The sequence below is a fragment of the Eptesicus fuscus genome, chromosome 14 (genome assembly GCF_027574615.1).
Source record: "Eptesicus fuscus isolate TK198812 chromosome 14, DD_ASM_mEF_20220401, whole genome shotgun sequence".
Classification (NCBI taxonomy): Eukaryota; Metazoa; Chordata; class Mammalia; order Chiroptera; family Vespertilionidae; genus Eptesicus; species Eptesicus fuscus.
The window spans coordinates 52,532,378-52,558,768 of record NC_072486.1 but is presented as its reverse complement, the minus strand read 5'-3'; the positions used below and the strand labels follow the sequence as shown (position 1 = coordinate 52,558,768).

General features: G+C 43.8%; 3 protein-coding genes and 1 pseudogene across 3 annotated transcripts; 3 read left to right on the top strand and 1 right to left on the bottom strand.

The window, feature by feature from the left end:
- The first annotated feature begins 1,608 nt into the window (after positions 1-1,608).
- TAS2R3 (taste 2 receptor member 3) lies at positions 1,609-2,562 on the top strand. The gene has a single exon (XM_008150463.3). It carries the CDS (start codon positions 1,612-1,614, stop codon positions 2,560-2,562), a length of 951 nt encoding a protein of 316 aa, XP_008148685.1. The 5' UTR covers positions 1,609-1,611.
- A 12,273-nt stretch (positions 2,563-14,835) lies between these two features.
- Positions 14,836-15,310, bottom strand: LOC129151484 (60S ribosomal protein L27a-like; annotated as a pseudogene).
- An 820-nt stretch (positions 15,311-16,130) lies between these two features.
- TAS2R5 (taste 2 receptor member 5) lies at positions 16,131-17,021 on the top strand. Its single transcript, XM_008150462.3, has one exon. The coding sequence runs from the start codon at positions 16,131-16,133 to the stop codon at positions 17,019-17,021; it is 891 nt and encodes a 296-aa protein (XP_008148684.2).
- A 547-nt stretch (positions 17,022-17,568) lies between these two features.
- Positions 17,569-18,476, top strand: LOC103294078 (DNA-directed RNA polymerase II subunit RPB3-like). Its single transcript, XM_054726258.1, has one exon. The coding sequence runs from the start codon at positions 17,593-17,595 to the stop codon at positions 18,418-18,420; it is 828 nt and encodes a 275-aa protein (XP_054582233.1). The 5' UTR covers positions 17,569-17,592; the 3' UTR covers positions 18,421-18,476.
- The last annotated feature ends 7,915 nt before the right edge of the window (positions 18,477-26,391 follow it).

Sequence of the window (26,391 nt, the reverse complement as noted above, 5' to 3'; positions counted from 1 at the left end):
TATTGTGCTCATGCCCAAGTGGACTCTGCAGTGTTCTGAAATCATATTGTACACCACGTGATGCCAGGATTGAGGAGGCTCACTTGGCTCAGGTGAGTGGCTCCTTGGCATTCATTCAGAAGAGCCTGTCTCATTCATTCAGACTTAGCATCTGCTACTCTGTGAGGTCCTTTTGAGAGGACCTGAAACCATAACCTTCTGTCTTTCATTGGATAATGTTGTTGAACTCTCTGTATCTTGAATTCTCTCTGTCCTCCAGATAAATACTATGTTTTCAAACAGTATTTATCACAACTCATTAGTAGGTTACAAAATCAAGTTTGTGATCAGCAAGCAACATTGAAGGAAGTAGAATATAATAGAAAATATCAGAAAGCCACACATGTAGAACGGGGAAATATGGTTTTGTGAAAACTTTGTGTTCCCAAACACACATATATACAGTATATATTACATACTTATATTTAGATTGTGACATATATGTTTTTTATATAGTGACATATACTTGCATATATGTCACATAAAATATTATTGTTAGTCATGGTCAACATTTGTAAGGCATTTCTGTAAATAAATAAGCCTCCTTTGCTTGACAAGTGCTATCTATGTGTGATCTCTGTCAGCTCGATTACTTATCAATATGGGGTGGGCAAAAGTAGATTTACAGTTGTTCATATGGAAAAAGACATGCAGGTTATGATAATTACAGTAGTTTTATTATTGAAAAGGATGTCACAATGGTGCAGTGCTCAGAGATACAATCCTGTAAGTGCTCGGATTGCCGGCCTTCATTATTCACTCGTTCTCGTAGTCTTTGAAAATCAGTAAAGGAATGTGGATATCAGTGACCTGCCTGGGTCATCCCACTGCCTCCTGAGGTGGTTGAACTCAGATCTGCTTCTGCCCACCCCTACACAGTGGTCATGTATTCTGAAAATTCGTCTTTTGAATAACTTATATGCTGTGTTCCATTATTGCTATCACGCAGGTGTTTGGGTAGCTGAGATATGTTATATTTCTGATAATATGGCTCACTGGGGAGGAACTTGGGGCCCCCAAATAAGGCATACTTCAAGAGGAGCAGTAGTGGTAGTGGCTAAACTTTTTCTATTTATAGACTTGGCCTTCCTCCAGGGTGATTCTGGGGAGCACTTGACAGTGCCTTATGGTGGAATTCTGTGATTTCCCCTTTCTGTGTCTCCTCCCTCTTGATCATTTGTGTGACTCTTCCAGTGACACTCACTTTTCTGTTCTGGGTGGCTCAGAGCCCTGCTCCCTTTGAAATTGAATCCAAGTCCTCCATCTTCTTTGTGACTCACATCTCTCCCTTCTCTGTGTGACACTGGACACGACTCTATTTGCATGTTGACAACAAGCAGCTGAGTTTAGATCACAGATCCATGTTATCTGTGAAGAGGACAGACTAACCCGAAAGAGCCAGAGAGGTTTCCAGAAACTGTGCTCTACAGCAGCCTAAACTGGGAAAAGAAAAGAGACAGGTTCAGTGAAGCAGCAGGTAGAGGCAACAGGTTCACAGGGAGAAATTTCAAATCAGCAGGGCGCTTGTACAGCAGCAGAAAGAACAAAGATCAGGTCTGCCTGGTAGCTGGAATGTCAGGACTCACCAAGTGGGTGTTTCTCTTTCTTTCTGTCACTCTGTTTGTTCTGGGAATGCTGGTGAATGTCTTCATTGTGCTGGTCAATGGCAGCAGCTGGGTCAAGAGCAAGAAAATCTCTTTATCTGACTTCATCATCACTAACCTGGCTCTCTCTAGGATTGTTCAGCTGTGGATTCTCTTGTTCGATTGTGTAAAAAAGATATTACTTTCCAAACTACTTTTTAATGGGGTATTACTGCAAGTTACTGATATTTTCTGGACATTTACAAATCATCTGAGCATTTGGCTTGCCACCTGTCTCGGTGTCTTCTACTGCCTGAAAATCGCCAATTTCTCCCACCCCACATTCCTCTGGCTCAAGTGGAGAGTTGCCAGGGTGGTAGTATGGATGCTGTTGGGTGGGCTGCTCTTATCATGTGGTGATGTCATGTCTCTGATTCATGAGTTTAAGATCTATTATGTTCTCCAGGGAGCTAATAACTCAGGGAATGTGACTGAGCACTTTAGAGAACTAAAGAATGAATATGAGGTGACCCGTGTTCTTGGGACACTGTGGAAACTCCTTCCCCTAATTGTGTGTTTGGCCTCCTACATCCTGCTCATCCTCTCCCTGGGGAAGCACACGCGGCAGATGCAGCAGAACAGAACCAGCCTCAGCGATCCAAGCACCGAGGCCCACAAGAGGGCCATCAAAATGGTCCTCTCCTTCTTCTTGCTCCTCCTGTTTTACTTTCTTGCCTATTTACTCACATCATTCCAGTATTTCCTACAAGGAACTGTAATGACTGAGCTGATTACAGAAGTAAGTGCAATGTTTTATCCTGCCTGCCACTCGTGTATTCTCATTCTGGGAAACAGTAAGCTGAAGCAGACGTTTGTGGAGCTGCTCTGGTGTAAGTCTGGTCATCTGAAGCCTGGATCCAAGGAACGCTTTTCCCCATAAAATGACAGAGGGGATAAGAGAGAGCAGTAGGAGAGAGACAGTAATGCTAACCTGTCCCCCCTGGGACACTTCTCTTGCCTCTCTTTGCATGGTTGTTTTGGAGACCATAAAACAGTCTTTGGAAAATGTCAATATATTTAGAGCACTGTCACTATGTAGACATAGAGTTGTATTTTAATACTGTGAGCTCAACGTAGTGAGCTGATACCTAGCTTTAAGGTAAAGTTTATACTGACGATAAACTTTTGTAAGTAAAACAGTGTAGTGGACTTGAGGGAAAGAGCAAAACCATCGTAGTCCCACAGACTTTGGTTTGAATTCTGGTTCTGTCCATTTTCCAAGACTTTTGTCCTTAAGTGAGCTGCTTTAATCACCTGTCTGGTCCTCGCATCCCTCATTTTAAAATGTGGACTGTGAGATCACCTCACAGGGTCTTAGAGATGCATGAGACCATGTGTGCCACCACTTTAGCACAGTATGTTGTATAAAGTGCTCAACAGGTGAAGCTCTCATTGTAACTAACCGTGAACTCTGCAGCAGTTGCCACAAGATACCAATTTCCACAACTCCACTGTGTGATGACCAATGCTGAGGAATGGCGATCAAGACCCTTGGATCCTATTTCCAATCCAGTCTTCCAGTGGTGAAGTCATTTTCTTTCTATTGCAATTATCCTTGCATTCCTTTGCCATTTTGCTAAAGTAAAATTTCAAGTACTTTTATTTTTTAGATTGAGCAAAAGTCCAAGCATTTTTAAAATGACCCCAGATGGACATCTGCTTTTAAATTTTCAGAGTTTTATTTAAAAATAATATAAGTAGCCGAAACCGGTTTGGCTCAGTGGATAGAGCGTCGGCCTGCGGACTCAAGGGTCCCAGGTTCGATTCCGGTCAAGGGCATGTACCTTGGTTGCGGGCACATCCCCACTAGTGGGTGTGCAGGAGGCAACTGGTTGATGTTTATAACATTTAATATATATGTATAAGTAAAATATATTAATTTATATTTGATAAAGCTTTCTATGTGACTTCGAGTATCAATTGGCTTAATTAAATAAAAAAATTTCTTTTAAGAGAGAACAGACTTTTGAATATTTCAGGGCCCAATGAAATGTTTAAAAATCACTCTCAGTCTTGAAATAATTTGGAAAGATTAAATATATATATGTATATATTTACATATATGCTTTAAAAATTATATACCTAAATTATCTTAATATCAATTATATTTAAACTGGATTATAGAATTAATTCTCTTTTTAAAATCAGACCAATAACTAATATATTTTAAATTCTTAATTATTAGAGAAAACAGCATTTTATTTTCTCAAAAATATATTTTTTTATATTAGGTAATATAATTACTATATTTATAATTTCTCCTAATTTAATCTGTACTTTGAACTTTTAGAGCTTGTAAATTAAATATTTTTAGTAGTTCTTAGATTGATGACACTTTTATATTTCTAAGAGAAATACAAGACATAATCAATTAATGGCTTTAATTCTGTCCTCTAGATTTTTCTTATGAGGTAAATTTAAATTTTACTTTTTATTTGCTAATAACTCTGCTGGGAGAAGGGCATCTACCCCTTCCTCTAATAACAAAGGGTGTAGTTAGTTATCTGGGCTACTTAGATCTTTATAATTAATATGTTATTTATATTTTAATAATTTCTGAGATTCAAATCCAATTCTAATTATTTTAAAGTATTTACTTTGGATAAATTCTATAACAGAGATAAATTTACATATATTCTTGAAGGCTTTAAAAGTTAACTTTTTAACAAGGTTTATTAGCATTTTAAAAACTACTCTTTATTATGGAAATGCGAATCTTGTTGCTGGAATTAGCTTGAATTTCTTTTAAGAAGACTTTTTCGCCTTTTCTCTTAGGAAAAATAACCAGTTCTGGGTTTTTAATTTTCTATAGCTTTTGCAGAGAGATTCTAGCTGAAGACAGTCTAAATGTCTGAAATCAGACTATGCGCGCATTCTGTCTTACAGCTAAGTTCTCTCCCCACCAGCACAGAAATTCTAGATACATTTCTAAATTTTTAAGGCTTTTTCATGGCGAGAAAGGAAACTTTAAATTTGTATACTGGGAGAGTGGGCATCCATATTGGATCATCACATGTCTCTTCCTTCCCCCATATCCTGCTTACTTCAGGGGAAATATTAGTAACGGATCTGGCCAAATTTCTGTTTATGCTTAAAAGAAAGACAGATCTCAAATTTTTATTTCTTTTTTTTATGCTTTCTGAAGTAATAACTTATACCTAATTTAGCCAAGATTCGCATTTCCCTGTAAGTTCTTTCATAATTCTTAAATGTAACTTTAAGTAATCTTATTATAAGTAATCTTATTGTGGGAGAGCAGATAGCCCTGTTTTCCTGTGCCCAATGTTTTCCTCTTTTACATTTAGGGCACAGTCCAGGTTGTTTGGGACCTCTGCCATTTCCTTTATTAACCCCTTTATTAGAGGGACACTGTTTTGCCATGTGTCCTGTTCCTCCACAAGTGAAACACTTGTGTGTTTGACTTTTCCTTGTGCCACTCCTGGTGTAATCCTTTTATAGTTAAACTGCTTCTACCTAGTAAAAGGCTAAACATCCCTTCAGGAGTAGGTCTATATACCCCTGTAGGGATGGCTTGTGGTCCCAATTCTGGAGTTAATACATATCGCTTTATGGATCCAAGGTCCACGCTGGCACTTCCAGGGGTTGCTCGGAATAACTCCTGTATCCATTTTGCTCCTGGGGCAGGCTGGATGCTGCGCAGCCAGCTGGCCTTGAGGTGGCACAGGGACAGGAGGGTAAACAGATAGTGCCCCCATTATTTGCTGGGGCTGAGCTGGCCCCTTTCAGGAGTTTCCTGACTGCTGCTGAGGCAAGGGATTTCCCTGGATATCTGTCTTAGATTTACACTCATTTGCCCAATGTTTTCCTCTTTTACATTTAGGGCACAGTCCAGGTTGTTTGGGACCTCTGCCATTTCCTTTATTAACCCCTTTATTAGAGGGACACTGTTTTGCCATGTGTCCTGTTCCTCCACAAGTGAAACACTTGTGTGTTTGACTTTTCCTTGTGCTGAACTGTTGCTGAAGAATTCCTTCAATGGTGGTTCCCTTTAATGCGGCTGCAATAGCGACTCCTTGTATATACGAGGGACCAATATCTGCACAAATGCGGATATAATCTGAGAGAGTCCCCTTTCTTTGATAGGGCCGCAATGCAGCTTGGCAGGCAGTGTTAGCATTTTTATACACCAACTGTTTGACTATTAACATGCCAGCCTCTCTATCCACCACTACTCGGCCAACAGCCTGTAACAGCCGAGAGACAAAATCCTGATACTTTTCGTCTGGCCCTTGAATAATCTTTGAGAGCTCCTCTGTTTTCTGACCAGAGGTGGGAAGCTTTTTCCAGGCTCTGATCCCAGCTCTATTAATTTGCCCATAAGCTTCCTGGGGGTATTGAATTTGATTATGGGTATCAGCATAGGCTCCTTCTCCTACTAACATTTTATAAGAAATATTAACTTGTGCAGCTTGATTACGAGCAGCTTGCTCCTTAGCCTTTTCATCATATTCTGATTTCCACAAGAGATGATCTCCTCCTGATAAACAAGCCTTGGCAATAGCTCTCCAATCATTAGGTGGGAGAGCCTCTGAGGCTATAGTTTCCAAGATGGTTAAAGTATAAGGAGAAGTAGGCCCATTCTGAGCACAGGCTGTTTTTAACTCCTTCAGGGTTTTAAAAGGAAGCGGGTCATAAGTATGCTCACCCTGTCCCGTGTTAGGGTTCACCCGTTCCATAACGGGGAAGGCGTGAATGCCTAAGTCCTCACCAGCCTTTCGTGCCTCCTGCAAAGCCATCTGGAGAGGGGAGAGTGGAACTGGTGCTGCACAGGGCAGCGGAGAGCGGCGGGAACGGCCCCCGCGGCTTCTCTTTTTCTTGCCAAGACGCTTTAATCCTTCTAAAAATTGTTCTAACACATCTTCCATATCACTACCCACTTCAGTTCTAGCAGAAAAATAATCTTCCTCCTCTTTTGCCTGAATAACACCTGTATCATCATCTTTTTTAGACCCCTTTTTTGTGCCAGTACACTGCTTCTCTTTCTTTCCTGGCTTAAGAGATGGTTGATTATGTTCATGCCTGGGATCTAAACAGTCCCGTATTGAACTCCATAAAGAAAATGCATCAATCGGGGTCTTATTTGGCCCAAAGGCTTTATAATGATTGCGCATTTGTTCTCCAACTTTCTGCCACGTTTGTAAGTTAACGGTTCCTTCCTCAGGAAACCAAGGGCAGACTTCTTGAATGAATTTAAAAAAATTTTCTACTTGCTTGTCAGTAACTTTAGTTCCTTTACTGTTGAGCATAGACTTTAACATTTGCCCATAAAGGGCATTGTCTCTAGATTCTAACTGCCCCATTTTACTCCCAATTATCAAAAAGATGCTCCTCCCTTACCTTTATGAGTGCACTCTTTTTTCCGGAGGAGTTCCTCACCTTCTGTGTCCCAAGTCCTCAGTGACCTGTTCAGGCGCCAATTGTCAGGTCCAGCCTGACGATTGAACCGGGCTGAGGTAGGGAGGTGGGAATTGAGAAATAAAAGAATAAGAGAAATAAAAGCAAGAGAAACAACAGCGGGGTCAGGAGGTCCAGAACTCTCGAGAAGCTCTGGCAACTTTTATTAGTAATACAGTGCTTTTTATACATAAGACACTAAGCAGGGAATCACTCACAAGGAAAACATTCTTTGTTTCTCTAAAATCACTACTGGAGGGATAAGTTGAAGGACAGGTTTCTTGTTACAATAAATCTCACTAGCTGGATACATATTTCTTGGTAAGCCATGAAAGTGGCTCTTATCCTACTGATAGCAGTCATATAAACAAACCCTGGGAAAGCTCTGTAGGCAGGGGCTGCTCTCGTTATACTGATTAGTTGCCATCCAAACAGGCCTGGGAAATCTGTGCGGGTAGGGTGCCAGCCTTGCTAGCCCCTACAGGTGCAAGGACCGTGTCAGCTTACAGCCCGTTCCCCACAGGGAACCTGCTCCATTTGTGAATCTCTTAATTAAAGCCAATTAGATCTTCAAATTTTTTTAAAAAGCAAGTTCCAAATAGTGAAATCAATACAAGCTGTGTGCAACTTTACAAAAGAGTGTACCTCAGCATATGATGTGGAATTCAGTGGAAAGCCAAGCGGAGCCATTGGCCTGGTAGTGAGAGTGCCTGACTTTTGGTGACTTTATGCCACTTCTTTGTGAATTTATGCATTGATCTGTATGGGCACTGTACAATTCTCCTGGAGAATGCTGCCTTGGTTATTTTGTTTGTTTGTTTCATTTTTTTCTTTGTTGGAACATCAGAATTATGGCTATAGAGGAGCAGGAATGTGAAGATGGAATATTGATCACTTTTAGAATGGGAATTGGGGAATAATAATTTATACAGTCTTTTGGTGTTTATAAAATACTTATGTAATATTTTCAGACCTCAAAATAAATAGTCTTATTAAAATAACATTCTCTTTATTAACAACAAAAAAGAGAAATCACCAAATTTTACAAATCATCTGAATTTTCTCATTTTGGCTATTAGAATCTTGACTGCAATATTTAGTAGGAATAATCCAAACCAGTTTTTTATACTACAGGACCTGGAGGTACTCATTATTTTCTAATACAAAGATTAGGAGATAAAAAGATTACTGAGAGTGACTAAATGCACGTTATGACATAAGAACTCCAAATGAGTAGCATGAACCCTCTTGGTTCCCCAATATCTGTTATCTTTCCTCTCTCTGTCATAGTAACAGAATTTTCAGCTAATGAAAAATTTGGCACCTGATTACATTTTACAGATTCCTCTTATAAGTAGGTGTTGCCATGTGATCAAGTTCTGCCAATAGAGTCTGAGAAGAAGTGATGTATAATTTCTAGGTGACATCCTTAGGCAGGTAAGCCCTTCCTTCCCCTTTGCTTTGGCTTCTTCCTTGTTCTGGAAGATGTTTGGTCATCTTGGACCACGCAGGTGAGGTGACTACCTGGGAAATGTGGAACAATTATCCATCCTACAGTTGGCTCCATGGTTCCTGACACCGTGGAGCTGTAACACCAGCTCTGACTGCTTATACCCTAACTGCAGGACTGTTCGTGAGAAACAAGCATCTCCCTTCTTTTAGACACTGTAGTTTCTTTTACCTTATACAAATAACTCAGGCTATACCATAAATGCATACAATATATATCTTCATGATGAAATAGTTTTAGTTATGTATTCTTATAGTAAAAAAACATGACCTGAGAAAATACTTGTGATATATTACTAAGTGAAATAAAAAAAAATCTGTATGATACCAATATTTGTAAAATAAAACATGTATGCCCAAAGAAAAGTACAAACAGCAATTATTTTTAGGTGGAAAGTTTTGAGTAATTTTTAAAAGCATTTTCTAAATTTTTCATGATGAACATATGTTTCTTCTGTAATTGGAAAAAAACATACTTTAAAATAAGCACTGCATATATCTGTCTATTTGTCTGTCTATAGGTCTATTTAAAGGATATATAGGGTGTTCTTATGTCAGCATCCAGTTTCTCTTCACTGAGAAAAGCTAAGTGAATGACTTTTCCCCTGGTTAGTCTGGATTCTTTTCCTTGTATTGGCAAAGTTCTGCTATTTTCCTGATTGTCCTATATTGTATTCCTTTTTCCCCATCGGGGCTGGATGTTCTCTTCTTACTTTAGGACTTGTATTAGGATTTTTTTTTTTTTTTTTTTTTTTTTTTTTTTTGCTATTTGAAGAAAGTCTTGAGTCTTTGCTTAAACACTTGCCCCAACTCCTCCTTGGGCACAATTTTAGCAATACTGTGGGGTTTAAGTTTTGCTGGTTCCAATATACTCTGCCACTAGGTGCTTATTAACCAGGTATTTAAAAAATACTTTTGGAGTTAGTTTCTTCAAGATGTGACAACTTACAGGTTCTCTAATATAAATAAACTAGAGGCCAAGTGCACGAAATTCGTGTACAGAGGGGGGTTGTCCCTCAGCCCAGCCTGTACCCTCTCCCATCTGGGACCCCTCAAGGGATGTCCGACTGCCCGTTTAGGCCTGATACCACCGGGATCATCCCACAATTCAGGACTGCTGGCTCCCAACTGCTTGCCTGTCTGCCTTCCTGATTGCCCCTAACCGCTTCTGCCTGCCAGCCTGATCACCCCTTAACCACTCTGCTGCCAGCCTGTTTGCCCCCAACTTCCCTCCTCTGCCGGCCTAGTCACCCCTAACTGCCCTCTCCTGCAGGGTTGATCACCTCCAACTGCCCTCCCTTGCAGGCCTGGTCCTTCTCAACTGCCCTCCCTTGCAGGCCGGGTGCCTCCCAACTGCCCTCTCCTGCTGGCCATCTTGTGTCCACATGGGGGCAGGATCTTTGACCACATGGGGGCAGCTATATTGTGTGTTGCAGTGATGATCAATCTGCATAGTACTCTTTTATTAGATAGGATAGAAGCCTGGTACAGGGGTGGGGGCCAGCTGGTTTGCCCTGAAGGGCGTCCCAGATCAGGTTGGGGTTCCCTTGGGGCGTGGGGCAGCCTGAGCGAGGGGCCTGTGGTGGTTTGCAGGCCGGCCACGCCCCCTGGCAACCCAAGTGGAGGCCCTGGTATCTGGAATTTATTTTCCTTCTACAATTGAAACTTTGTAGCCTGGAGCGGAGTCAAGCCTGCTGCTCCCTTCAGGGCGGCAGCCATTTCTGTGACAGTTAATTCACCTTCTACAGTTGAAACTTTGTAGCCTTAAGCGGGTGGGCCCGGCCAGGGTGTGCAGAAAGCTTTGCTTCCCCTGTTGCCGACGGCAACCCTGGCCTGCTCTCTCAAGCTCCATTCTACCGCCATTTGTTTGAATTTGTTTACCTTCTATAATTGAAACTTTGTAGCTTGAGTGGAGCTTAGGCCTGCAACGGCTATCGGAAAGCTTGGCTTGCTCTGTTACCTGGGAAACCTTGCTCTCTGTGGCTGTAGCCATCTTGATTTGGGTTAATTTGCATACTTGCCCTGATTGGCTGGTGGGCATGGCTTATGTAGCGGAGTGATGGTTAATTTACATATTACCATTTTATTAGAGAGGATATAATCTAATGCATTTGTTAAAATGAAGAAACTAGCATTGATACATTCATTACCTATTCACTAAACTACAGACCTTCTCCAAATTTTACCAGTTTCTTTTCCAGGATCTAATCAAGGATATCATGTTGCATTTCATCCTCAGTTCTTAGTGTACTCTGCTCTGTAATGTTTCTCTACCTATCTCCCTTTGGTTTTCATGGCCTTAACAGTTTTGGAGATTACTGTACAAGCATTTTGTAAAGTGTCTTTCTATCTGGGTTTGTTTGATCTTTTTTTCATGGTCAGACTGGGATTATGGGCCTTTGAGGAGGGGAAGTGCCCTTCTCATCACATCTCCTCATGGGTAATGATATCATTATGGCTAATCACTGGTCATGTGACCCTCCATGGCTTGGTTAAGATGATGTCTGCTGGGTTTCTCCGATGCACAGTTCTTTAGTTCCCTTTTCAGACTCTCTTGCTTAGAAATCTCTAAGTCCAGCTCACTCCCCAGGGAAAGGGAATAAAGCCCAGCTTCCTACAGTGGTCTCCTGAATCTTGTCTACTGTGCTTAGCTCTCTTCCCCAATCTTCATACTTATGGAAGCAGACAAAAAGGGCTCCTGTTCTGTCATCTGCCGAGTCGCCCCATTCATTCATGTTCTCCATCCCTGCTCGTGTTTATCATGTTCTTCCCCTAAGACTGTGATCCTTGCTGCATGCAGGCCAGGAATGCTTCCTTTCCCCCTCCTAGGACCTAAATTATACCAAACCAGAGCCCCAACCCCACCTCTTCATAGGGCGGTGGGAAAGAGGCTGGAAAATTTCTGAATATCTCCGCTACAGTTTTTGTTCCTGTTACACATGCATGTTAATGATGTGCCTAGGCAGCCCAGTTTCTGAATTTCTGGACTTATTTCGCGCATTAAGAGAACTGATTTGCGTAGGTTATCAGCAGCTATAGAAGAACTGCCTTGTCGCCATCTAGTGGCAATGCAGGCACAATTCTAGGAGGCCCTGAAAAGGCTGCCTGTGTACTGGAATACACACTGCCAGTGACATATGTCAGATGTAGACGAGGGATGGAGCTGTACTTAGCCTTGCAACTTTATGGGGAAGGGAAATTTTTGGGTGAAAGTTTCAGATCCGAGTCTTTGAAACTGAAATTGTGTAGCTACTTCTTTCTCCTCGATTTGGCTTTTTGTGTCATGGCTATCCTTCTCCCATCATCTCCAACTCTCCCCACTCCGAGCTCACCACGGTCCCATCTCTGAGACACACATGGTGGCCTACACTTCTTTCTATCCATTCTATGGTAATGGCCACGAGGAATCATACTTATTGGAGAATTCTGTGGAAGGAGGGCTGGGCTTGAAGATACTAGAGGCCATGGCATGGGAAAAAGATCTAGTTAGCCCTTACTCCACATACTTGCCAGCATACAATTAATTTACTGTAAAATTAAGTAAAGTTTACATTTTTGTTCTCAATTCTTCTTTGATTTTACAATAAAATAAGAGGGTAACATGAAAAACAGAGTAGAAACCAGAGCCATTGCTCTCTAAGCAATGCAAAGTACATTATTTTAATAAAACCCAAAACACAAAACTGAGTCTTCATGTTTTGCATGGAAGTATCATATTTTTCTAAGTTGCTGTGGATAATTCCATTTTCTTCACCAACACACTATGCCTCTCCTGATGAAGGGAAGTAGAAAGTAGCTATTATTTTGAAATAATGTGTGTTTTTCAAAAAATACAACTCTGTACATTAATTGCTAGATAATTTTAGGCAAGCATTTTTCTTTTTTAAATTTTTTTATTATTTTAAAAATATATGTTTTTATTGATTTCAGAAAGAGATAGGGAGAGGGAGAGAGTGATAGAAACATCAATGATGAGAGTTAATCATTGATTGGCTGCCTCCTGCACATCCACACTGGGGATTGAGCCAGCAGCTTGGGCATGTGTCCTGACCTGAATCAAACCGGTGACCTTTTGGTTCATAAGTCTACTTCAACCACGGGCCTAGGCAAGCATTTTTGTTATTGGATTTAACCAATTATATCAATTTCCTATGTGGTTTAGCCTTTTTAAAATTATTGTTAATTTATTTTTTAAAGTTTATCTTTATTGTTGAAAGTATTACAGATAACTCCCTCTATCCCCCATTAACCTCCTCTACCCCGAACTCACCTACCCTCCAGGCCTTTACCACACTATTGTCTGTGTCCATGGGTTATGTGATATATGCACATAAGTTCTTTGGTTAATCTCCCCCTCCATAAGTGAGCCTTTTCCTCAGGCCTTCCCTCTGAGATTCATCAGTCTGTTCCATGCTTCTATGTCTCTGGATCTATTTCATTCATCAGTTTATTTTGTTCATTAGATTCCACATATGAGTGAGATCATGTAATACTTGTCTTTCTCTGACTGGGGTTAGCCTTGCTTAATACCAGTAATAAAGTAGTATCAATAAACCATTATATTTATGGCTATATGTATGTATGTATGTATGTATGTATGTATATATGTATGTATGTATGTATCTATCTATCTACCTACCTATCTACCTATCTATTTTTTAGACCATTCTAGGCTTTCTGGATATACATCAGTCAACTGCTATGCTTTGTATGATGTTCCATGGCCCAGACCCTAGAGAGGGGCAGGGCAGGGTGCGAGAGAGGAGCAGTTATGTCTGCTGTCAAAAGTCACTATAAAAACCCTGCTCTTGTCTTTCTCTGACTGATTTCACTTAGCATAATGCTCTCCAGGTCCATCCATGCTGTCGCAAAAGGTAAGATTTTTGTCTTTTTTTATGGCCAAGTAGTATTCATTGTGTAAATGTACCACAGCTTTTTTATCCTCTCATTTACTGATAGAGGCACTTGGGTTGCTTCCAGATCTTGGCTATTGTAAGTAACGCTGCAATGAATCAATGTCACCCTGATAAATTCAATAAAAATGGAGAGGTTCATCTCTCACCCAGGTTTTCTGGCCTGTGGCAGATTATGAGTTTCTCTTCTGCGTCTCCACAGCTGTAGGCCCGAGGTCTTACAAGATGTGTTCCCAGGAAGCAGGGTCCATGCATGCTCACTGCTGTGCTCCTGTGCCTGGTACACTGCCTGGTACATAATACGTACTTTTACCCTATCTGAATGAATGGAAATCTGATCCTAAAGTCCACTGTATTATTAGTAGACCAGTTGAGGTCCAGAGCGGACAGTGGTTTGCCTGCAGCTTTGTAGAGCGCCTGAGACAGCTCTGAGTCCAAAAGTTGGAGCTCCCTACTCCTCCTACAGAACTCTTTCCACCACACTCATGCTGCCTTCCTAAAAAGCTAGCCCAGCTTTCCTCCTTCTTTCTCATCCAATTCCTCTTTCTTCTCATTTCCTCAACGTTGCTTCTAGCCTGTTTTGAACACTGTGTTGCTTTTCTGTTTCTTGTGTAGCAACACAAACTTAGAAGCTTAAAAGGACATGCATTTGTTGTGTCACACCTTCTGGGATCAGGAAGTTGGAGTGCAGCCTTAGTGGACGCTCTCCGCAAGGTCTCACAGGATGCAGTGAAGATGTTGGCTAGGCTGTACCTTCCCTGGAGCTCAGGGCACTCTCTCGAGCTCACTGGTTGTGGAAAGAATTCAATTGTTTGCAGTTGTAGGACTAAGGTTTTCTTACTGGCTGTCAACTGGGGGCCAGTCTCAGCATCTAGAGGCTTCCTGCAGTTTCTCACCATGTGGCAGCTGGACTGTTCAAAGACGGCAGGAGAGCCCTGTCCTCTTCCAAGACTTTAGGTGATTAAATTGGGCCCACCCAGGATGATCTCCTTTTTGATGAACTCAAACTTGAATGATTTGGGATCTTAATCACATCTGCAGAAGCCCTTCATCTTTGCCATGTAATGAAAGCAAAGACATGCCATCCCATTTTTTTCATAGCCCCATTGCAGCTCAAGGATTATTCCAAGTGGGAGTCTTGGGCCATCTTAGAATTTAGTCTTCCACAAACACATCTGTGCTAGGCCAGTCCCAGGGAAGTTTGAATCTGGACAATAAATGAAGCACATTCCTTTTCCTTCCTTCCTTCCTTCCTTCCTTCCTTCCTTCCTTCCTTCCTTCCTTCCTTCCTTCCTTCCTTCTTTTACTTACGGACATTTTAATGAACTTCCCTCCATGTAGCTTCAAGCTACCAGGACACAGGCCCCACCAACACCCTTCATCTCCTCGGCTATTCTGCTGAAGACCTTGGCCTTCACAGTGACAGGCTGCTTTGGGAGCTCTCCCTTCCCCAGAACGTTGTAGTAGCCGATCGCACCACCTCAATGATAGGAGCAGCTCCAGTCTTGCTCTTGGCAGCATTTACCCTTGTCTGCTCACCAGGGTCCACAGTTTATCAAGGTTGACAGTTGGGCAGAAGCTCTGGTTCCCCTTTAGGTGGTGATGCCTCACACCAACTTTTCCAAAGTAACTGGGTGATATTTGTCGAAGTTGATCCTGTGATGATACAAGCCAACAGCATTACTGTGCCTCCCCACCACACCCCGGGTGTTTCCTGTGTTTGCTGATGCAGCTGTGGCCGTGGCTCATGTGGCCCCAAAGTTTTTGGGTCTTCCTCAGTCTGGATGCCATGTTGGTGGCCGAGCTGCAAGAGGGAGGCCCTTGCAAAGTCTCCCACATTCCCTATATTTTTTGATAACTGTGCTAGTCTCCCCCCCCCCCCCCACTTCTTTGAGCTCATCTTCTTTCTCATTTCCTTTCTCTAAGACCTTGATGTGAGATATATGCCAAGTCAAGTGTGCGAGGATCGTTATCATAAAGGGCAAGTGACTTCAAGACCCTGATTAACAAGAATGGCTTCTCTACCTAACCTACATTTTTATTATTTGGCACTTAATGTTTTGGTTCCCTGATTGATTTCTTCTCAAAACTTCCCCTACTTTTCTCTTTGATAATGAAATATTTTGAAAATTTCTGCATTTATTCAGCTTTTATGCTTATATGTTCAAAGTTCTTTATATGAAAATAAAATTTATCTTTATACATAAGAGCTCACATCTGGCAAGGTATGGAATCAGAATGTTTTGTTCCCACCTTTCTTGTTGGGAGGTCTTATCATATTATGTGCTGGTGTCTAGATGTTAGCTCGTGACCCTGGAGGAGGAAAGTTGGTGTCTGTTCTACTGTTTCACATCTCTGAGTAGGGTCAGAGTTCATTCATGTGGATGCAAATACAGAGGGGATCATATCTTCTGAACTGTCTGTTCCTGGTCACAGCTGTTCAGCCTCTGCTTGAGGATAGGTTACAGAAGGACAAGGCTAAATCGTTTTGTGGTATGAAAATTTACTGTGAGTGTGGTGTCACCCTCAGGGGATCTGAAGCTCATACACATTCATCAGCAGGGAAGCAAGGCACCTCCTGAGGCTGCCGTGAGGGACTCTTTCCCCAGCCATGCGTATTGCCACCCTAGGACTGCTGATGGTGGTGGCAGTGGCCGAATTTCTCATTGGCCTGGTTGGAAATGGAGTCCTTGTGGTCTGGAGTTTTGTAGAATGGGTAAGAAAACTCAAGAAGTCCTCCTACAACCTCATTGTCCTAGGCCTGGCTGGCTGCCGACTTCTCCTGCAGTGCCTGATTATGGTGGACCTAATGCTGTTTTCGATTTTCAAGAGCTGCATCTGGTTTCGCTATCTCAGTGTCTTCTGGGTTGTGGTCAGCCAGGCCAGCCTGTGGTTTGCCACTTTCCTCAGTGTCTTCTACTGCAAGAAGATCACGACCTTTGAACACCCTGTCTACCTATGGCTGAAGCAGAGGGCCTATAGTCTGAGTGCCTGGTGTCTTCTGGGGTGCTTCCTGATCAATCTGCTAATTATAGCCGATGTTGGCTTAAAGTCCCAGAGTCCTTTCCAAGGAAACAGCAGCATTCTGTACTCCCTTTCAGACTGGCAGTATCTGCATATATTACAGCTCAATGCAGGAAGTGGGTTGCCTTTCTCTGTGTTTCTAATTTCCTCTGGGATGTTAATTGTCTCTTTGTATAGACACCATAAGAAGATGAAAGTCCATACAGCTGGCCGGAATGATGCTCGAGCCAAGGCTCACATCACTGTCCTGAAGTCCTTGGTCTGCTTCCTTGTACTTTACTTGGTTTACGTCGTGGCCAGCCCCTACTCTATCACCTCCAAATCTTCTCCTGTTAATCTCACCACTATCTTCATCTCGGAGACACTCATGGCTGCCTATCCTTCTCTTCATTCTGTCATATTGATCATGGGGAATCCCAGGATAAAGCAGGCTTGTCAGAGATTCTTGTGGAAGACAGTGCGTGCTTGGAAGTCCTGAGGCTTGTGAGCTTCAGAGAAGGAAGTGGCCAGGATACTCTTTTGAGACACTCCTTTGATAGATCTCTGTAAGACTTTTACATCTTTTAAATTTTTCCCTTTTTTTTTTTCACACATATGGGCAACAGAAAATACAGAATAAAAGTCAATACTGCCCGGCCGGTGTGGCTCAGTGGTTGAGTGTTGATCGATGAACCAGGAGGTCACAGTTTGATTCTCAATTGGGTACATGACCAGATTGCGGCTCAATCCCCAGTTAGGGGTGTACAGAAGGCAGCCGATCAATGATTCCCTCTCATCATTGATATTTTTATCTCGCTCTCCTTCTCTCATTCTCTTTCTGAAACCAATAAAAATATATTTTAAAAAATCAAACTATTTCTCTCTTGGCAATGCAAAGTACATTATTTTAATGTATTATAGAAATCAACGCTAAGGGCAGGGGCTTGGGTGGAGGTGGGCAAAGGGGGAGAAAATGGGGGAAATCTGCAATAGTGTAAACAATAAAAAATTTAACTAAAAAGAAAAAGAAAGAGGGTTGACGCCGGCGGCCCGCCGGGCCACGGAGCACAATGCCGTATGCCAACCAGCCCACCGTGCGGATCACGGAGCTCACCGACGAGAATGTCAAGTTCATCATCGAGAACACGGACCTAGCGGTGGCTAATTCCATTCGGAGGGTCTTCATCGCCGAGGTGCCCATAATAGCCATTGACTGGGTTCAGATTGACGCCAATTCCTCAGTCCTTCACGACGAATTCATCGCTCACAGGCTTGGATTAATCCCCCTCACTAGCGATGACATTGTGGACAAGCTGCAGGACTCCCGGGACTGCACGTGCCAGGAGTTCTGCCCCGAGTGCTCGGTGGAGTTCACTCTCGACGTGCGGTGCAACGAAGACCAGACTCGTCACGTCACGTCTCGAGACCTCCTCTCCAACAGCCCCCGGGTCATTCCAGTGACGTCCCGGAACCGAGATAATGACCCTAATGACTACGTGGACCAGGAAGACATCGTCATCGTCAAGCTGCGGAAGGGCCAGGAGCTGAGACTCCGTGCCTATGCCAAGAAGGGCTTTGGCAAGGAGCATGCCAAGTGGAACCCGACTGCAGGGGTGGCTTTTGAATATGACCCCGACAATGCCCTGAGGCACACGGTGTACCCCAAGCCAGAGGAGTGGCCAAAGAGCGAGTACTCAGAGCTGGATGAAGATGAGTCTCAGGCTCCGTATGACCCCAATGGCAAGCCGGAGAGGTTTTACTACAACGTGGAGTCCTGTGGCTCTCTGCGCCCTGAAACCATCGTCCTCTCAGCCCTCTCTGGGTTAAAGAAGAAGCTGAGTGATTTACAGACCCAGTTGAGCCACGAGATCCAGAGTGACGTCCTCACCATAAATTAGCCGCAGCTCATCCGCCTGAGCGGAAAAGGATCCGAGCAGCAGCCGTGTGCAGGTCTCCTGAGACCCTCATAGCTCCAGGATCTGGCTTCACCCGTACCCAGGGATACATGGTCTCACCCGGACCCAGGGGCACTTGGCCTCTCCCAGACCCAGGGGCACGTGGCCTCTCCCGGGCCTAGGTGCACGAGGCCTCACCCGGATCCAGCGACACATGGTCTCACCCGGACCCAGGGACGCTTGGCCTCTCCCAGACCCATGGGCACGAGGCCTCACCCAGATCCAGGGACCCATGGTCTCACCCGGACCCAGGGACGCCTGGCCTCTCCCAGACCCAGGGGCATGTTGCCTCACCCGGGCCTAGGCGCACGAGGCCTCACCCGGATCCAGGGACACATGGTCCCACCCGGACCCAGGGACGCCTGGCCTCCCCCAGACCCAGGGGCACGTGGCCCCACCCGGGCCTAGGCGCACGAGGCCTCCCCCGGATCCAGGGACACATGGTCTCACCCGGACCCAGGGGCGCTTGGCCTCTCCCAAACCCAGGGGCGCTTGGCCTCACCCGGGCACGGGACCCAGCGTCATCCGGGTCCAGGGGCACTTGGCCTCACCCGGACCCGGAATCCGGCCTCACCTGGACCCAGGGGCACGCGGCCCCACCCATACCCGGAGGCACGCGACCACTCCCGAGCCCAGAGGCGCGCAACCCCGCCCGCACCCGGGTCCCAGCGGGGCCCCGTCCTACCGATCCCAATTCCCGTCGGTCAACCTCCCCCCCAGCAACCCCCCCGGCCATCCTGCCAGAGCTCCAGGGCGGCCGCCGCAGAACTCGTCGGGCGGCTGCTCGGCGAAGCTCCGGTGCGCCTGGTGCATGGCGGCGGGCCGGTCCGGCGTCGCTGCGCCGGCCCCTGGGTCCGCAGCGGCGGCCGGTCGCCAAGCATGCGCACCCGGCCGCCCCCGGGGCCCCGAGATTCCTGAAGGACTCGGAGGCCAGCAAGCGCGGAGTCCCCCACCCCACGTCTCACAGGGGCCTGTCTGTCTGTGCTCGGCAGCAAGTGGAGCCGCCCCCTCAGCTGGAGACCGCCGGGGGGACCGCGCCGAGCACGCTCCAGGTCGCCACTGCGTCGCCCGAGCCGCAGTTCCCAAAGTGTGGTCCTTGGGTCATCTGCATCAGCATCATCCCACATACCCCTCTTATTCTAGCTGCAGAGCATCCACTCAGCCAGCCCTACAGTGGTCTTGGGTGGTGTCTGCTCCGCTCTCCCGTCGCAGCCTCAAAGTTGTTGTGGCAGGCAACATCCAGGCCTCCGCCCTATGCCTCCATCCCGGTCCTCCCTTGTATAGTTAAGTCTTGATTGTTGCTGGTGCCACCGGGAGGGCTCTCTTTGTCTATAAAGGAAGAGTTGCTGTGCAGGAGACACTCCTATGGGCCGGGTCTTGGTGCAGCAAGGCTTTGGCGCTCACTGAATCTGCCTGTTGGATGTGTCCCTTATGCGCGTGGTTGAAGTCTGGTGTCATTTCCCACAGACCACCAGATGCCCTCGTTTCCGGGTCCCCAATGGGGCGTAGATCAGCCACTGCCTTAGGCACTCAGCAGGGATTACAGCAAGAACTGTAGTTTCCTCCTCCTGTCTGAGTGGCTCTGGAGCAGTCCGACTAGAACAGCAGTTCATCTGGTCCGCTGCCAGAGGGCAGGCCACCCACATGCATAAGCCGTTGCTTGGAGCGTAGGTGCGCCTGCAAGACTTGCGGGGCGGGTCTTCAAAACGTGCGGGGCGGGTCCCAGGGCGGGGCGGGTCTCAGGGCGGGATGGGTCCCAGGGCGGGGCGGGGTCTCAGGGCGGGGCGGGGTCTCAGGGCGCCAACCGGCCATGGTGCGGCGAGCCGCAATGGTTGCGAGTCTGCTCCTTCTGCCTTCCAAGTTTCTAAGTCCCCTCATTCCGCGCTCTAGCGCAGCAAACACTGATTGCTGGGCGCACCTCCGCAAGAGTCCCGCCTCTCCCCGCAGGCATCTGGGTCTCCCGCGGGTCCCCAGAAGCTGGATTTCAGGGTGATGGAGAGCTAATCTCCCCTAGGTTTGGAACAAAAGCCCCTTTCCCCCGCCACCGGCCCGACCCACGCGCCTCCGCACCTCGTCCCCTCCGATTTCGCTGGTTTCCTCTTCCTTCTTAGCTGTAAATCTGCCGTTCAGCCATCTCTCCTGTAGTTCTGGGCTGCAGACGCTCTGTCCTCCAGTCGTGCCCCTGAAATTGCTGTGCGCGGCGCCGTTCGCAGTTCCTTTGTTTATCTTAGCCGCCTTCTTGATTCTCCTCCGTCAAAATGGCTAGAGGACTTGAATGTAAGATGAGAACTCCTAAGAATCCTCCAAATCGGTGTTGGCGGCCTCCGGGGCCCCGAGGCTCTCAGTGCGCAGCTCGGCCAGGTCGGTGGCGCGGATGAGCCCCTCCTGCACAAAGATGGTCTCTTCCTTCACCGAGAGCCGCTGCGCCGAGTCCGCGGCCGCCGCCACAGCAGCCGCCGCGGCCCCCACGAGCCCATGGCCCTGGCTGCGGTACTGACTGAGAGGAGCAGCTGCCCGGTCTGGGGAGACGCGAGCAGCAGTCGCCACCCTCAGCAGTCCATGTTTCAGTTGTATTTCCGAAACTGCCATGCGAGGCAACAGATCAGCCTTTCACCTCCGCCGCCATCTTTTTCCCTCCTCCCCAAATGTCTTTAGACCCTGGCTGCTCCTCCTCCTCCAGCCCCCCGCCCCCAATAAACCCTGTATTTCATTCTCTAAAATAAATAAATAAAAATAAAATAAAAGAAAAGAAAAAGAAAAAAGAAATCAACACTTGAGCTTTATGTTTGGTAAGAAGATGCTCTGTTATGTATATATATATAGTAAGTAATTAATTTCTTTTAAAATTACATCGACAAGTTACATTTTTCCTATTATAGAAAACAGAGATTAGGAACAATTCAGTGATTATGAATTTTTATGAAATTTCACCTATGCATTAATGTTAGTCATTTTGGATAAGCTTAAAAAAAAAGATGTATCTAGTAATTTTCTCATTTCTTTAAGATAGTAGGTCTAGTTATCTAATTAAAAAACAAAACAAATCATCTTTATATTTCTGGAAGGTTCCTTGAGTCGTAAAAGTCAGTTGGCCGCCATGATCTGTATTGAGTTTCAAAGTCCAAACCTGGACTGGGGCAAGACAGGTGTGGGGGGCACTTGCTTCTGCTCTCAAAAAGAACACTTCTCCTTGAAGAGGTCAGGCTGCATCCTCTCTGGTCATTTACCATCCACACTGCCCACGCTGGCATTTCCGCAGCCTGAAGCCAGAGTCTGAGCATGCATGGCTTCGAGTAGAGTCAGCTCCGTAGCAGCAGGAACTGTGTCTATTTTTGTTTTCTTCTAGGTTCCTGGTGCCTAGAACACCATCTAGCCCATCATAGGCACTTAATAAATATTTTCTAAATGATTGGTTTGCTGTGCTCACTAATTTTACAACTTCTCTTTCTCTTTATATTATAAAGAAACGGAGAACCAGAGAGGGCTATGGCCTGCCCTGAGGTTCCTAGAGAGCCTATGGCAGTGCTGGGACCAGAACTTAGTGTCCTGACTGCTGGGCCAGGGCTCTTTCCTGGATATGCTACCTTCCTGAAGAGCTAGCTTCGCCTTCCCCTGAATCCAATCCCTCTCTCTATGTACTTTCTCAGCCGTAAGTTTTAGCCTTGTTTAAACACATGGCTTTAGGTTTAGTTCTAGAGGATCTGGAATCTAATGAACAATCCTTAATATACCTAATTTTTTTCACTTCTTATACACCATGCTAATCTACTTTTATGAATCTATTCTCTCCAACATGTGTCTTTTCCTTACTGAAAGTTATGGACTGAGGTTCATGCTAGGCCCATTCGAATGCTAGTCATTAAGCGGGGAGCTGGCTCCTCTGACATCACTGTGAGTTGTGTGAGGTCAAGCAGCATCTTTTGTCTTCTGGGATAATCCATCCTTTCAAGTAGAGAGATGCTTCTCCTTGGTTATATTTTTAGTAGCAGGATGAATTTTTCATTATGCCATGGCTATGTTTACGCAGATGTCCTTTGTGACCAACTGTTGTAATGATAATAATAGTACCTAGTATTTTTTTAGGACTTTACATTTTATCAAGTATTATTATATATAGTCCATAATTTTATTACGTTTTAATAGCAACTCTATGCAGTTAGTGATGCTAAGCCCATTTTATAGACAAACAGCCTTTGGCTGGAGTGATGATTGGCTCAAGATAATCAACTGTCAGCTGGCAAAAATGCAGGTAAAACAGTCCCAGAATTTTGGATGCCAAGTTTTGTTGTGTATTCCAGTAAATCTTAAGTCCCTCTTATTCATACTTGGAAGAATTTATGCTAGCCTTAGCCTGTGGAATTCTCAAGTTTATGAGTATTTTTAAACAGATGAAATAAGCAACTAATCTTGCAAGTTTGGTTTTGGCCTGGCAGTCAAGGTCAAATCATGACAGATGGACATTTTTAAGACTTGCTTTCCTAGGGATAAAACACTTGCATTTTCCCAGTCACCTTTTGGGATTGGATTCCTTCCCTTTCTGAACCTGATTTAGCTCATGATGGGTGTGAGGCTGCTTTGTGTTTTATCCAAAAAAACAAATCTGGAGGCAAATCTGTCTTCTTGATTTGATTCCTATGTAATTAAATCTTTTATAGTTTGCATTCTCAGAGCTGCGGCGCTGTAGTTGGCTCCATGTGCATGTGTATGTACATATTACTAGTATTCCTTTCTATCATGGGGTATGATCTGTGATGATGTGGTCCATGGGAGGACTGAAAAAGATTTAAATGGTGTAGAAAGGTAGAAAATTAAGTGTGGCACTTGCCCATTCTACTCTCTAGTATGTTTCACTGACCAAATATAGTCATATTTTACCATTTGCCTTAGTTCTTCCAGTGATTATTTTCACAATTCTAAGTAATAAGATTTGCTTCTCTTATTTGGTTTTATCAACTTTGAACTGTAACTTCTGAATCCCATTCATTAAAGTTGGGGGAGTATCTCAATCCCACATCTGTTCCCCTCTCCTAAATTTGATTAGTTTTATTTATTTGTCATTCTACCTATCATTCATTTTAAAACTTTAAGTACTATGTTTTTAAACTTTATTTATTTGAACCACAACTTATGATACTATCTGCAGAATCTGAATTATGTTGAAGGAAGTAATTGGTGCTTCAATTCTCCTATACTTCTCCCAGGACCCAATTCATATGTTCAACTTCATATGAGATAATAAACCTGTTGGAAGAGAATAGGCTATCTCAAAGAATCCATGGGAAGGCCAGAGAGTCAGTGTCAGTATGGGAACTAAGAGGGTTTAAACCACTGAGAACACAACCAAGTCACTGTACAGGACTGATACTGGCATCCCCCCCCCAACACACACACACACACACACACACACACACACACACACACACACACACACACACACACACACTGCACCTGTCAGCATTGGGCCTGGACACTGCCACTGCCTCTGTGAATGGGTCCCTTTATGTTACAACTCCAAGGTCCAAAATCCTGGCCATGGACCTCTGGTTGGCTGACGATTGTAGGTTACAATCCTGCCCTAGTGTACAGTCCTAGTGGACAAGTCTGATTCCCCTTCAGCTTCTGAATTATGTATTTTTAAATTCGATGAAAGAAAGTACTCAACAATTAGATTAAGCAGCAGAATTGACAGAGCTGATGATGAATTGATGAATGGGAAGGCCAGTTCAAATAACTCTCTTAGAAGGTATTGGGAAGTAATAAAGAGATGGAACATGTAAAAGAGAAGAAAAGCTGTTTGGCACATAGAAATAACAGAGTAGGGGAGGAGCAGCGCCTAAATCAAAGAACTTGTTTCTTTGAGCTCTTCTGGCAGTGATTCTGACAGTGAAGGTGACAAAGTGAAGGAGGAAGAAGCACATTACTCCAGAAAAAGCTATAAAGAAGCAAAAGACAGGTGAAACTTCAAGAGCTCTGCCATCTTCCAAACAGAGCTGCAGCAGCAGACAGGGTAACATGTCTCAGGTTGTGAAAACGAGATACGTCAGCGTTGGGGACTTTAAAGGAAAAGACCTATATTAGAGAATACTGGGTGGATCCAGAAAGTGAACTGAAACCAGGAATAAAGGTTTGTGTTTTTTTAAGTCCTGAGCAATGGAGCCAGCGGAAGGAAAGGATTGTTGACTGACTGACTATATAGTAAGAAACGGTGAAATCAGAGCCATACAAAATCTGCACTGTTTTAGTTGTTTTTATCTGTCTTTTTACGTTGGCTTTTGTTTTCTAAACGTTGTTTTCCAAGCTATTGTATGTTTGGATTGCAGAACAATATGCAGTAATACTTTTTGTTAATGTGCTTTATTAAAAATGTTCTGAGTGAAGCTAATTGTCAACTTTATTAAGGAGGATTGCTTTGTGCCCACCACCTAGTGTAAAATAAAATCAAATAATAAAAAAAGATAAAAGAAATAACAGGGTAAGTGTCTGTGTAACTGGATTCCCAGAAGGAGATGTTAAAAATGAAAAGAAGGAATAAAGTATTTGAAGAATTAATGACCAATTGCACTGAGTAAATACAGATAAAACAAATAAATAAAAAAAATGAAAAAAACTAGATTGAAAAGGCTCACAGGGTGTGAAACAAGATGAATAAGTTGGGACAGAACCCTTCACTCTTATGCACATTATGGGAAAAATTAAGAATATCAAAGATAAAAGGAAAGCTTATAGAGCTTTACGAAAGAGCAGATCCAGAATCAGAGTGACCTTCTCAGCAGACTGCAGGTCAACAAGATTCTGCATTACATTTTATTCTAGTAAATGTTTTATTCTTAATTTCAAATGACACCAAGAAGAAAAGTTTAGAAATGTTTTTCTGCCTAAAATAAAATATCTTTGGGCTTTAAAATGTGTGTGTGTGTGTGTTTGTGTGTGTGTGTAAAATGAATATATATATTCATACAATAGAATATTATTCAGCCATAAAAAGGGAAGAAGTTCTCATACATGCTACAACATAGATACAAATTGAAAACATAATGTTAAGTGGAAAAAGCCTGTCATAAAAGACTATATGTATCATATGATTCCATTTACTATATAAAAGGTCCAGAATAGGAAAATCTATAGTGATTGAAAGTAGATTAGTGGTTTCCAGGGGCAAGATATAGAGAAAATGGGTAGTGATTGCTTATGTGTGTATGGATTCTTTAGGGATCATGAAAATATTCTAAAATTAAATCGTGATAATTGCTTAACTCTATATGAATAAACACTGAATTTACACTCAAAGACATATTAAAGACATAAAGATTGTTGCAATGTTTTAAAGGTAGAACTGGCAGGATTTAGCTATAGAATGGATATGAGATATCAGAGAAGAGAGGAATCAAAAGTCATTCTGTTCCATGCCTCTGGACCTATTTTGTTTGTCAGTTTATTATGTTCATTAGATTCTACTCCTAAGTAAGATCATGTGATATTTGTCTTTTTCTTAATGGCTTATTTCACTCAATATATCTCAGGGGTGGAGGGAGATGGGAAGCGATTAACCAAAGAACTTATATACCTATATGCATAACCAATAAATACAGACAGTAGTGTGGTGAAGGCCAGGGTGGGGCAGGGGCTGGGAGGAGAGAGAAAAAGTGGGGGGAGGATTGAGGGACATCTGTAATACTATTGACAACAATAATAAAAAAGGCTAATAATATTGAAAAAATACATTGAAAATTCCATCAGACAGTCTTATAAATTTTTCTTTCAACAGTCATACCACTTTTTAAAGAATTTTAAAATGAGGGGAAAAAAGTGATACGAACATTTTTGGCTTTAGTAACTTTCAGGGTCATCACCTTATCTGGGGAAGACAGTGGGTGAAGTATATTGATCTGGGGGTAAGATTTTGGAGTTTTGTTT

Coding starts and splice junctions, on each gene's coding strand:
- TAS2R3 (XM_008150463.3), top strand. CDS start 1,612: ATGTCAGGACTCACCAAGTGGGTGTTTCTCTTTCTTTCTGTCACTCTG.
- LOC103294078 (XM_054726258.1), top strand. CDS start 17,593: ATGCCGTATGCCAACCAGCCCACCGTGCGGATCACGGAGCTCACCGAC.
- TAS2R5 (XM_008150462.3), top strand. CDS start 16,131: ATGCGTATTGCCACCCTAGGACTGCTGATGGTGGTGGCAGTGGCCGAA.